The sequence below is a fragment of the Urocampus carinirostris genome, chromosome 8 (genome assembly GCF_059441175.1).
Source record: "Urocampus carinirostris isolate Australia breed hairy pipefish chromosome 8, RoL_Ucar_1.0, whole genome shotgun sequence".
Classification (NCBI taxonomy): Eukaryota; Metazoa; Chordata; class Actinopteri; order Syngnathiformes; family Syngnathidae; genus Urocampus; species Urocampus carinirostris.
This window is the reverse complement of record NC_142356.1, coordinates 37,690,255-37,704,494: the sequence shown is the minus strand read 5'-3', so window position 1 is coordinate 37,704,494 and position 14,240 is coordinate 37,690,255. Positions and strand designations below refer to the sequence as shown.

The 14,240-nt window shown below is 39.0% G+C and overlaps 1 protein-coding gene across 1 annotated transcript; it reads left to right on the top strand.

Annotated features, from left to right (window-relative positions):
* Nucleotides 1-1,806: 1,806 nt before the first annotated feature.
* Nucleotides 1,807-11,452, top strand: exosc9 (exosome component 9). Its single transcript, XM_088342592.1, has 12 exons — nucleotides 1,807-2,030; nucleotides 2,154-2,248; nucleotides 3,618-3,737; nucleotides 3,798-3,900; nucleotides 3,976-4,113; nucleotides 4,261-4,343; nucleotides 8,810-8,942; nucleotides 9,019-9,107; nucleotides 9,561-9,707; nucleotides 9,787-9,950; nucleotides 10,052-10,124; nucleotides 11,030-11,452. Exons 1-12 carry the CDS (start codon nucleotides 1,965-1,967, stop codon nucleotides 11,085-11,087), a joined length of 1,269 nt encoding a protein of 422 aa, XP_088198718.1. The 5' UTR covers nucleotides 1,807-1,964; the 3' UTR covers nucleotides 11,088-11,452.
* Nucleotides 11,453-14,240: the final 2,788 nt, after the last annotated feature.

Sequence of the window (14,240 nt, the reverse complement as noted above, 5' to 3'; positions counted from 1 at the left end):
TGTTCACAAACGCTTTCCATCCACCCTCACTGAGAGCGAGCTGTTTTGCAAGGAGGAATGGGCACAAATATCAGTTTCTCGATGTCCAAAACTGATAGAGACATACCCTGACCAACTTGCAGCTGTAATCGCAGCAAAAGGTGGCGCTACAAAGTATTAACTCAATGGGGCTGAATAATTTTGCACACCAACTTTTCCGTTTTTTATTTGTTAAAAAAGTTTAAAATTTTCAACAAAGTGTGTTCCACTTCATGATTGTGTCCCACTTACTGTTAATTCTTCACAGGAAATTAAAATTTTATCTTTATATTTGAAGTCTGAAATGTCGCAAAATGTCACAAAGTTCAAGGGGCCCAAATAGTTTTACAAGGCACTGTATCCTATCCATCTACCTAACTCTCTCTCTCACATATATATATATATATATATATATATATATATATATATATATATATATATATATATATATATATATATATATATATATATACATATATATATATATACATATATATATATATATATTTATTTATTAATTTATATATATATATATATATATATATATATATATATATATATATATATATTTATTTATATATATATATGTATGTATGTATGTATCTCCATTATCTGCACCGCTTATCCTCAGTAGGGTCGCGAGGGTGCTGGAGCCCATCTCAGCTATCTCCGGGCAGTGGGCAGGGGACACCCTGAACCGATTGCCAGACAGTCGCAGGGCACCCAGGTACAGACAATTTGCTCGTTCATTCACACCTAGGGACAATTTGGGCCAGCCAATTAACCGGACATGCATGTTTTTGGAATGTGGGAGGAAACCGGAGTGCGATGAAAAAACCCACGCAAGCATGTGGAGAAGATGCAAACTCCACACAGGAGGTTCGATCTCATGACCTCAGAACTGTGCCTCTCACGCGCTAACCACTGCGTTGCCGTGCTTATATATCCCCTATTGGGAGGTGGCTAGAGTCAATAACACAAGAACACATTCACATTTTTGACTCTTTCTGGGAGATTGATATAGAAGAGGGGATTCCCAGCCCCCTTACTCAACCCAACTGATGTGTTGCAACATCTCGTTGGAAGTCATTTGGTGACCAAATCCCCCAATTCCAACCCCTAATGCTGACCGCCAAGCAGGGAGGCAATGGGTACCAATGTTGTAAGTCTTAGATATGCCCTGGCCGAGGCCCAAAACAAGCCACCTTCCAGTCTCGGGGCGGGCGCCCTACCCCCAAGGCCACTGGGCTCAAAATAGAGACAGAGAATAGAAACAAGTAAATAATTTAAAAGGAGAAAATAATTAATGAAATGAAGAAGAAGGAAAGAGTGAAGAAAAAAATACAACATTGAAGAAAACACAGATAAGAATAAAAAACAGAAGAAGAAGAAGAAGGAAAAAGCAAGTAAAGAAAAGGAAAAGAGAGAAAAAGGGAAATATGGAAAAAAGAAAAGAAAGGAAAAGAGAAAAGAAAGAGAACAAAACAAGGGGACTAACAAGAGGAAAAAAAACTAAACAAAAAAAAAGAAGAAAAAAGACAGGATTTAGGGGGCATCACTAACGATCATGTCAGCCCTCTTTAGGTGAGCCTTATCTTATGTCAAGTAAATAAAATGTATGCACCTAGGCATATAAACAATTGCACGGTAATATGATTGATCGAGTATTTTTGCTCATTATTCAAATCAAAGTTGTTTTTCTTTTAATGAATGCAGTTTTGTTTACCATTAGGAGGCGCTAAGTAACACATATTGTTCTTTAAAAAAGACTCGGCAGCAGCATCCTTGCCCGGAACATGCGTTCTCAGAGTGCGAGTTCGAACATAAAACGGGAGACACATGTTTTGACGTGACGTCATATATAATTCCGGGTTAAGGTTCACACTGTGATATTGGCCGTGGCACGCTTTTGCTTGTTAAACAAGTGTAGAAACGCATAAAGGAGGATGAAGGACACACCTTTGTCAAATTGTGAGCGAGATTTCTTGCTTGAAGCCATTCAAGAGAAAAAGGTACATTGCTTTTATCCAAGCACTCTGATAAGAATCAAAACATTGTTGAAATGAAAGTTATTTTATGAATTATGCCACTATTTTCCAAGTATAAGTAATGCAAATTTGAATTTCTTCCTGCAGCGTCTAGATGGACGAGAGACCTACGACTACAGGAAATTAAAGATCACGTTTGGGACTGACTTTGGATGCTGCTTCGTGGAATTGGGCAAAACGAGGTGACTTGGTGGCCTTCAAAATGAATTTAATTTGTTTATATTGTGAACGATACTACTCTATGCCAGGGAGGATTTTGTTTCCCGCTTATAGGTTTAAATGACCAACAAGGGCTTTAAAAGTATTCCACCCAGATGTAGTAAGGTTGCAAACAAATTGTAACCCTTATTAAAAAAAGGAGGATCAATTACACTCCTTAACAGTACATTGGAATCATGCCCTCGGCGAGTTTGAGAGGGATTACATCTCATTTTATTCTGTTATTGTTGGTTTATTTCCTTTTTTGCCCATCACAATCGGTCCCAAAGAAATTAGTGATAAGTGGAAGGAAAAGTGGAAAACGGTGACAACGATGAACAATTTCAAAATATGGAAATGGTGTACGAGTGTCTGCCATTAAAGTGCTGCTGGAAAGTACAGTAAAATGTCATGTTTTTAGCTCATTGCCTCTATATTAATCTTTATGAACCGCATAATTGAATAGTTAGCAATGTCTTGGTATACACTTTTTAAAGTTTTGAATTTGGTTTAGTAATTAGTTCTAGACTGTTGCTTATATGTCATGTATGCTTAAATGTGAGTATATTCGGTACTTGAAGTCGTTTTAGATTCGGTAGTCTATATATTTTTTTATTTTTTAGGTGAATATTTCCTACTATCTCTGCTTTAATCTGCACAATCCTGTCATTTGATACATTTGAGAAGTGGAAATGTTTTCTTGATTTGGGTCACAGGTTGTCATTGTGGAATTGTGGGTCCTAAAGTCAAACCAGTTAGGAACTAGTGCCTTAAAAAATGTTTACGCAAACACTCAATTCTACTTTAAGAACTAGGTGACTTTACTCATCCAAAGCAAATATCTTTTTAACTTTCAATATTTGAATGAATAGATTTTTTTTCTGAACATGATTAAAAACAACAAATACAAAACACGCAAACAATGTTAACATATATGTTTGAAAAGGAATCGGAAGAAGCATATGCTTATTTAATCCTACCCCCAGACTTCCTTAATAATTGTTGGGTTTTTACATGTAGTCAAGACCTCATAATATACACATTTACATTGGTTCTGTAGATGCACAGCCACCTTATAATCATCATCACCATCATATTATTTTACCGTCGTTTTTATCATTATTGCTGTCTACATACATTTTAAGGATACTATATAACAAGAGTATTATAATAACAATTATTATTTTTATTTCTCGGCTATATAGCATTTTGCATATTCAGCATTCCTGTGTCTTCCAAATTGCATTATATTTTCTAAATGCTGGACTTTTTGAGGTTTTATTTGTTATTGTCAACATATACCGATACTTTACACTAAGCTGTTTTGCAATGCGTTTGCTTGTTGCCATTGAGGGTAATGGCCCAGGTATCCTGTGAGTTGGTGGCCCCCAAAGAGAACCGACCGAATGATGGCATCATCCATTTCAGTATTGAGCTGTCGCCTATGGCTTCACCTGTTTTCGAACAGGGCAGGTGATAAACATTTTTGTTATACCTTTCTTTGTACTATCTGTTAAGTATATTTGTTTTCAGGCAGTCGGAGTTGTCAGTGAAGCTAAACCGACAGCTTGAAAGATGCTTTAGGAATTCCAAATGCATCGACGTGGAGTCTTTGTGCGTGGTATCTGGGGAAAAGGTGTGTCTCTAAAATTTAAAATTGAAATGCGCGTTCGTTGTGGTGATGGTGATCAGAAGTAATTTGCACGAACAGGTTTGGCAAATTCGAGTTGATGTGCACATGCTGAATCATGATGGGAACCTGATGGATGCTGCCAGCATTGCTGCGATTGCTGCTTTGTGCCACTTCAAACGACCTGATGTTGGCATCCAGGGGGAGGAAGTCATTGTCGTAAGTCACTCAAACGGTTTATATTGACTTATTTTTTTTAATGTGGACTTTTTTAACCTAATTACCTTTGAATACTTCCCTTAGCTCAGAATAAATCGAAGTCTTTTTTGACTGTTTTGCAACGGATTTTTTTTTCTGCTCTCTCAGTATAGCCGAGAAGAAAGAGATCCAATACCTCTTAGTATCTACCACATGCCTATCAGTGTCAGCTTTGCCTTTTTCCAGCAAGGGTAAGTATCTTTTAGAACACAATTTTTATGCACAAGCATGCCATAGTACAGTATATTTGCATTTTTCCAATGATCAGCCGAGTGACTGTAACATTCATCCATATCCCCACGCGGCAGGAAATTACTATATTTTTTCCTTTTTATATGCGCATGAGCAAGTACGAATAAATAGATTTGCTAACTCATATTTGCTAGCTTACTTTGTTTGATTAAGCTGTTTAACATTGCCCTGAAAAAATAATAACAAATCAAATTAAGTAAAAGTCTGGCACATAATTATGCTGGTAAGTGTAGGTTCACGACAATAGGGCGTGCAATGTTGACAGGCTCCGTAGCTGATACTGTTTTTGTGTTTGACACATACACAAGGCGCACCGCACGATCGGGCGCGGTTGCCTTGCCGCCGCGTTACAACAACACATCATACAAGTGTACATATTCAAAAATACAGCGCGAGAAAAACTGTTTGGTTGTAGTTAATTTAATTATTGATTACAAAGAACTTTAATGTCTGTTACTTTTGTTAATGTTCACGTATAGACCCTTTAAAGGAGACATGACGTCAGGGATGGGGATGTACGGCTCTGTGAGTCAGTCTGTTTATAGCATGAATGAGCGTGAGCTGCGGCTAATAGTAGCTGTTGTGGAATGTGTTTTTACCGCTTGTTATTTGTTTATTATATCTGCGATCAGACCACATCAGCGACTGTGTGCATCTTTGATTACACGTCAGGACATTACAGCGCTAACATTTTTTTAATCAATAGGCACAGACTGAGTAAAAAATACGTATTTAAAAAAATAAAAAAGAAAACTGGCGCAAAACTGATTTTGGTACTTACATATTTTAACAGTATTCCTTATCAAACAAAACCATCCAAGTCCTCTTCCTCTGTTTCTGAACAGAACAGCTGCGCTAAATCACCATCAAACAGTTAACTTTCTTCACTGTCAGTCACTTTCTGTACCGTGCGGCTCTCCGGAAATGATGCCGGCTTTTGTGAAAGCTCGAACAACAGTCCCAGCAGACGCTTAACCCAAGCGTTTTACAATCTATTCGCAAATGGTGGCGTAGCCTGCTCAGCGCTGCCTTACGCTCTTAGTAAAACTGGTCTCCATTGCTCATTACTCGTTCCCACGCTGCTCGCAGCATTACTTTACTTTACCCTTTAGCAGTCTCATGGTATCCTCAATTACGTCCGCCTTACAATACACGTAGGGTGCACTGCACGAAAAAACACACCGCACAATTTGAAAAAAAGACTTATGTACGACCCATGGTCGTGCGAATATGGTCATTTTGCTGAAAAAAAGTTATAATGTATTAAAAAATTCTGTTCTACTGGCAGATAGGTTTTGCTTATTTTAAGTACCGTATTTTCCGCACTATATGGCGCACCATGTTATAAGGCGCACCTTCAATGAATGATATATTTTAAAACTTATGCCATACATAAGACGCACCCCATTATAAGGCGCTATAAGTGCATGCTGGTTTAAGATCAGGTAATTGTGCAATTTTGTAATTGTAATCCTGTGCAGTCCTTCGAGACATTTTTGGGATTAAGGGCTATTTACGGTAAATAAATGTGACGACTTGACTACAGTAGAGAATGTAGTTACTTTATGCAACCTCTAGATGTTGCCACGCTCAAGGGAATGTCAACAAACCATTCAAAAAGGTCAAACTTTATTAACAAACAAGCTTTCCACAACTCCATTCACTCCCAAAATAAATAAACAGCCGTTTTATTATTTTCTCTGAGGTAAAGCATTTTCGTGACACATCTTTGAACAACATCGACATATCATTTTATTTTTTGTCCATTTAGTCAACACGCAAAGAAAAAAACGTCTGATACTGTTATTTTAAATGAAACGTTAGTGCAATCGCAATAAAGTGACACTCGTAATGTGCAAAAACAACGAGTGCAAAGCAATAACATAATAACTGTAAAATGTAAAACGTAAACACACAAAAGAAAAACAAAGATCACTCTATAAGCTCCTCATCGACAAATCCCTCGAATTCTTCTTCTGCTGTGTTCGAATTGACCATATCTCAGTGAATGGGCCATCCAACACGTCCGGTGTTTTTGTGCCAGCGCTGTTGCCTTCATACGTATAGTTATCGTACTGACACTTCTGCTTGCCGCTCTTTGTTGAACAACCCACTGTTCAAGTGTCTCCTCTAACTCTGGCCATCTTGCTTTATTGCCACGGAAACTTTGTTGAGTTTTCCTTACTTGGCGGAGCTTATCTTCATCCTTTCTCCACTTCCGTACCATCGATTCATTTAAGTTTAACTCTCTCGCTGCCGCTCTATTGCCGTGTTGTGCTGCGTGACTGATCGCTTTGAGTTTAAACTCGGCGTTGTACGCGTGTCTCTTAACAGGAGCCATTTTCTTATACAAATGCACGTATGAAAGAGAATCTCGCTCTCTCTCTCTCTCTCTCGCTCTCTCTCTCTCTCAAACGTGACATTCTGAATAATTCTGCGTTTGTTTAAGGTAAATTGTGCTTTACATCTTCACCAGTCATAACCCTGGATTCAGACAAATACTGTATTTGTTGAATATGAATTAAGCAGTTTAATGGGGTAGCCATTTTGCCACTTAGTAAACAAATACAACACGAGCCCCGGCAACTACCAATCGTTTAATATTTCCCAGTATGCACAGCGCGAAAAATGGAGTCGGCGGCTGTTTCTCGTAGTTGCGAGACCTTGCGAATTTAATATTGAGCCATATATAAGGCGCACTGTGTTATAAGGCGCATGGTCAGCTTTTGAAAAAAAATAAGACTTTTAGGTGCGCCTTATAGTGCGGAAAATATGGTATTATTTTTCTTATTTCTCAGGAAAATAGATACATATAAACAGGTAAAGAATGGAGGAAAATCACAAATAAAACTAAAATTGTTCACCAAAATGAATAAAATGTATTGACTCCCAAGCCAGAGTGAACACAAAAGATTCAATAAATCCTATACAGTCAGTTAAAGCAAAATTATTATTTGAGCTTAGAAAAAAATTAAACTGGTGCCCGGAATTAATTTCTAAATATTTTTGACGGTTTATGTGCCTTCAGACTTTTTATTGAAAAAAAAGTGTGCCTCGCCGAAAAAAGGTTGAGAAACACTGGAATGAGTGATATTATTTTTAACGTTTCTTAGCATAATTCAACTAATTAACTTGCTTTGGTCGTTGTTTACTAAGAATTGTAAGGTTTATGAATTGCTAAGAAAGTTACTCCTTAGTTCAACTTAAATATTAGAACCCATACGTTACGTGATTAAAAGCCGCTATTCATATTCTTATTTTTAACAAAATATAAGTCAAAGAGAAAGGACCAAAGAAAGATATTATCATCCTGCAAGGCGACTGGAACGCCTAAATTGGTGTGGATGCTCATAGAGACTGAAAGAAACCTTGTGGAACCAGCATTAACCTACAAACCGATGCAAGAGGAAAACTGCTTCTTCAACTAGCTAGTTACAACAACTTGGTGCTGGAAACAATTAGACCAGCATTTTCCTAGTTGAGGCCCCAAGCAGGTACATAAGGCACAATCAAATCAGAAAGATAAGATGGGGCAAGTCAATGCAAACTTTTGTATGTAAGCACCAAAACCTTGAAATTACATCTTAAACTTACAGGGAGGCCAGAGACCAAAGACCATTACATTCAACGAGACCAAGTAAAAAAAACGCATGAATTCTAATCTCTATCACATTGGGACAGCAGCTGGGGAATCTTCAAAATAGTGAGAAGATTGAAAAATATATTTTCGTAATATTCCTCAAGTGTAACTGAAACAACAGATTATGTTTAAATGTGACACCTACAGCCATTAGCAGTAGGCTGGACCAGCAGCACCTCTCGTGCCTTCTCCCAAACGCCACCCGAGTAATTATCCCACGAAGCACCCGCTGGTGATGAGCATTTACTTGCGTTCTTGTGACTTTTCTCAGAGTCAGATTTATGTGATTAAATTATTTTCAATGTAAAGACCCACTAAATGCTAGCTGTACTTGTAGCCGTGCGAGAGTTCGTTTTGATTCGGAGACGTAGACAGCACATGCCCACCCCGGCTGTTTGGCTGGCTCCATTAGACTCACCCAACACAGAGCACCCTTCTTAATCTGTCCGGGCTGAATACAATGCATGAACTTAACCAAAAGGGAATGGGCCAAGTACTGAGCCCTGCGTAATGCCACATGAACACCGAAAGACTCCGAGGTCACGTCGCGGTAACTAATACAATGCATCCTGTCTGAGAGGTAAGACCTAAACCATGAGATGTAAAATAGTGGCACCCAAAAACATGAAAGAGAGGATCCCCTGAGAGATTGGAGTCGGTGACCCTTATCTGATAAAACCAGATATTTTTCAGGTTGATATCGGACTGATATCAGAGATTACCGTTTTTTTGGTGGGTCATTCATAGTTATTGTGTTTCTTGCAGAACCTACCTTCTTGTTGATCCGAGTGAACGGGAGGAGCGTGTGATGGACAGCTTGCTGATGATTGCGATGAACAAGCACAGGGAGATCTGCTCTATCCAGTCAAGCGGTGGCATTATGTTGCTCAAAGAGCAGGTTCATTTACATTTCTGTCTGTTTTAAATCATACAATCGTTTATTGTCTAATGTTTATTTGTTTCTGTTGTTGCAGGTAATGAGATGCAGTAAAATAGCCAGCGTCAAAGTATCTGAAATCACAGAACTCATCACCAGAGCCCTGGAGAATGACAAAGCAGCCCGGTAAGTCCAGACTCACTGAATTTAGCATAACTTGTTGGTGGTCAAGCTCTTAAGTCTTGCGTACACATAGCGCCAACCGTGCCATCAAGTATCAAACATGTTTGACAATCTCGCGCTTGGACGCCAAATTCCCCATGTTTGTAGGGTACTTGGGGAAACGGGAGCTGTTATTTTCCACAATGTAGGTGCTCTAAATACAATTCACCGCATTTATGCCTGAAAACATTTGACACCCTTCTAGAGTAGAAATTAGTCAAGTGTTTTTGACAACATAATGCTGTCAAATTCAGGGGCAAAAACAGTAGGTTTACTGATGTATTTTGTTTTTGGAACAGCGCTGTAGGCATTTTGCAGCCAAAGGCGTCAACTTGAAATACCCCATGTAATTGGCGTGAAGTGTACGCAGCGCTTAAATTTATTTGTGGTACAAATTCTAAATGAATTATTCTGCAGGAAAGCGGGTGGCAGGTGCGGCTTTGCCGAGTTGATGCCTCAAGGGCGAATCACGGCTTTGAAACAGGACAAGACGGCGATAGAAATGACCGAAGCGAGCGAGCGAGCCAATGACATCGTCCAGAAGGTCGAGGTCCCACTTCAACCGTATCCTTACATTGGATGAGACTACCCACTGGTTTTGTTAGTTTTCATTTTCCGTGAATCCTTAACATGATAATACTAGAAGCCAGTCAGTGGTGGTGCCAGTCCCAGGCGTGGGCCAGATAGGCCAAGGACTTAAGAACAACTGGGGAATAGACGAAGATGAACAGGATGAAGAGGAAGCTTTCAACAGTGATGAGGATGTAGAAGCAAGGATGCAAGTGGACGAAACACAAAAGGCAAAGGGTGCGGTTTGAGGTTCAGTTCTTCAGGCTATTTGTGTTTAATCTAAAGTTAATTCTTGGTGGTCAAGGGCTGACCTGGGAGCGTTTTGTTTTTAATCCCAGGCGATGTGGTTGAGATATCAGACAGTGAAGAGGAAGAGGTGATCATACTTCAACCCGAGAAATCGCATCAAAAGTAAGTTACTCGTGTAGAACACGGGTTTATTTTAGTTTACAACAGTGGTTGGCAACCTTTTTTGCACCACGACCAGTTTAATTTCTGACTGTATGCTTGCGGGCCAACTTAATAATATTAGTAATAATGATAAGCTTAAATCCATTGTGCAAACACAAGACTACTGGGGACCTAGATGACATAGGAAAAAGGCATTCTAATTTATCTCACAATCACACTATTTTTACTTGCCACTCTGTTCAACAGGGGTGTCGAAGTCATTTTAGCTGGGAGCCACATGCTAGAAAAAAAATCTCACAGGGGCAACACTGTTGTATAAAAGAGTAAAAGAGAAAGAAAGAAAGAGGGGGAGAAAAAAGGGAAAGACAGTGAAATGACAAGAGAACAAGGGAGATGGAGAGAAAGAAGGGGAGAAAGAAAAGGGGAGAGAGAAAGACAAAAAAGAAAGAGAAAGTTGGTTTTCCAAGCATGTTTTTATGACGCTATGCTCAAAATTTGTCATGAACATAGCAGTGTAATGTTATTCAAAAAAGCTTTACATTGGAGCAAGAATGGTTCATGAATGTAGTGGAAACATTCTTTGGAATTAGTAGTTAGCTTCTAATTATGACTGAGTATTCATGAAGGACCTTAGACATTGGTTTCAATGTCTAAAACTTTGGAGAGTGCTTTGTTTTTCAGATAAAGTTATTATTTGGACCAAAATGAGATGTAAAAAAAAACATGAAATAAGCATTTCTTTAAAATGCCCCAATTCATGTAGGTTTTTTTTTGTTTCAATTGTGTTTTTGTTTCAACTTGGTTTTAAAAGGCATTAAAAAGGTCTTATCATGTATTGAATTTAATTTTCCTTAAGCTGTAGGAAAAAGTATGCATTTATATGCAAAAATGTTTTCTCCTTACAGGATTTCAAGTTCCAACCTGAAGGGGCCAGCAGCACCGAAGAAAATGCACAGAAAATGATGGAACGGGTTCTAAAGCTGTGTTGGCGGAACCAAATGCAAAAATTCTTCGGAACTTAATCTTTTTACCATTCACTCTCCTAACTTCCCTTCAAAAGTGTGAACTTCATGCAAGAATATCATGGTTTATTTCCTTTTAAATAAGCGGACACACACACCCTTTTATCGATTACCTCACCAAAGGTTTTTGGGAAATCAACTAGCAGTGACTCTTGCCTTGAACAAATGAAACTGTTTTGGCTGAGGATAGTTTACAAAAAGGGCAACATATTGCTCTCATGTATGATGATTTTTTTTTCAGGCTAAACTATGAGTATGAATGCATTAAATATTTTGTTACTAATAATGAGGTACAGAATACCCCAACTTGTTTACATAATCATGATGAAAAGCCGCAGCAGGTCATTTAAACTCAATGTTGACATCCTTCTGTTAAAATTTACTATTGATTCATCGAACTGCAACTAGCATATCATTGGCAAATCAAAACTGCTTCCTATATATATATATATATATATATATATATATATATATATATATATATATATATATATATATATATATAAAATTTTAATTATAATTATACAGCATGGCAGCTGAATGGTTAGTGCGTCCACAGCACAGTTCTGAGGTCGTGGAATCAAATCCAGCTACCAGCCTTCCTGTGAGGAGTTTGCATGTTTTCCTTGTGCTTGCGTGGGTTACCTCCCACATTCCAAAAACATGCATGTCAGGTTGATTGGCTGGTCCAAATTTTTCCTAGGTGTGAGTTGTCTGTCTCTATGAGCTCTGCGACTGGCTGGCAACTAATTCAGGGTGTCCCCTGCCCACTGCCCGAGGATAGCTGAGATGGGCTCTAGCACCCCCGTGACCCTACTGAGGATAAGCGCTGCAGACAATTGATGGATGGATATATAGGTATACAAATACAGTTGTATTCAAAAGTCTGTGCACCCCTGATCATTTTCGAGATTTTTCTTTATAAATCATTGGTTGTTCGGATCACCAATTTCAGTTAAACATGTCACATAGCAGGCAAACACAGTGATATCTGAGAAGTGATCTGTACATAAGATTTACAGAAATTGTGCAATAATTACTGAACAAAAAGTAGACAGGTGCATAACTTTGGGCACCCATGTTGTTTTATTGATTTGAATACCTTTACCACTAATTATTGGAACACAAAATTAGTTTGGTAAGCTCCTTGACCTTCATACAACGGTGAAGCCAATCATGAGAAATGGTATTTAAGACAGCCAGTTGCAAAGAATTCCCCTCTTTGGATTTTCTCTGAAGAGTGGCAACATGGGAGCCTCAAAACAACTGTCAAATGACCTGAAAACAAAGATTGTTCAACGTAAGGGTTTAAGGGAAGAGTACAAAAAGCTAGCTCAGCGATTTCTGCTGTCTTTTTCCACTGTGATGAACATAGTAAGGAAATGGTAACCACAGGCACAGTACTAGTTAAGGCCCGGAGTGGCAGGCCCAAAAAAATCTCTGATAAGCAGAGGCGAAGGATGGCGAGAACAGTCCAACTCAACCCAAAGACCAGCTCCAAAGGCCTACAACATGATCTTGCTACAGATGGTGTTACTGCATCGTTCAACTATTCAGCGCACTTTGCATAAAGAGATGCTGTATGGGAGAGTAATGCGACAGAAGCTTTTTCTGCGCACGCGCCACAAACAGTCGCTTGAGGTATGCTAAAGCACATTTGGACAAGCCAGCCTCATTTTGGATTAAGGTGCTGTGGACTGATGAAACGAAAATAGAGTATTTGGACATTACAAGGATCATAGCATGGTGGAAGAAGAACACAGCATTCCAAGACCAACACTTGCTACCCATAGTAAAACTTGGTGGTGGTTACATCATGCTCTGGGGCTGTGTGTTCAATAATAATAATAATTTCCTTTGTATTGTCATTCTTTGTAACAATGTACACAGAACGAAATGTCGATACACCTGACCCGTTGTAGCGGGTCGATGCAGCCGCAGCCAGAGGGCGCCGCCTTTATACCAATTAGGTATGTCTCGGTCGAGGCGTGAACCAGCGACCTCCCAGTCTCAAAGCGGGCACACTACCATCTAGGCTACTGAGCTGGTATGCAGGTACTGGCAATCTTGTTAAAGTTGAAGGTCGCATGGATACCAGTCAGTATCAGCAGATTCTTGCAAACAATGTTCTAGAATCAGTGACAAAGCTTAAGTTGCGCCGGGGCTACATACTTTAATAAGACAACCCCAAACACTGCTCAAATTCTGCTAAGACATTCATGCAGACGAACAAGTACAATGTTCTGGATTAGCCATCTCAGTCCTCAGACCTGAATATTACTGAAAATCTGGTGTGATTTAAAGCGGGCTGTCCATGCTCGGAAACCATCGAACCTGACTGAAGTGGAGATGTTTTGTGAAGAAGAATGGTCAAAAATACCTTTAACCAGAATCCAGACCCTCATGGGAAGTGTTTAGAAGCTTTAGTTTCTGCGAAAGAAGGATCCAATAAATATTGATGGAATTTTTGTGTTGGGGTGCCTAAATTTATGCACCTACCTACTTTTGTTTAAGCAATTATTGCACATTTTCTGTAAATCTTATAAACCTCATTTCACTTCTCAGATATCACTGTGTTTGTCTGCTATTTGATATATTTAACTGAAATTGCTCTTTCAAACAACCAATGATTTATAAAGAAAAATCTTAAATGATCAGGGGTGCCCAAACTTTTTGCATACGACTGTAATATATATATATATATATATATATATATATATATATATATGCAGCATGGCAGCTGAACGGTTAGCGCGTCTGCGGCACAGTTCTGAGGTCGTGGAATCAAATCCAGCTAGCAGCCTTCCTGTGTGAGGTTCGCATGTTCTCCCCGTGCTTGCGTTGGTTTCCTCACACATTCCAAAAAAATGCATGTCAGGTTGATTGGCTGATCCAAGTTGTTTCTAGGTGTGAATGAGCGAGTGAGTTGTCTGTCTCTATGTGCCCTGCAAATGGCTGACAACCAGTTCAAGGTGTCCCATGCCCACCAACCTAAGGCAGTTGGGATGGGTTTCAGCACTCCGCGACCCTATGTTCAAGTCAGTAGCCAAACTTGACGCTTTGAGGTAGGGTGCAGAATTTAAAAAAAAGTTTT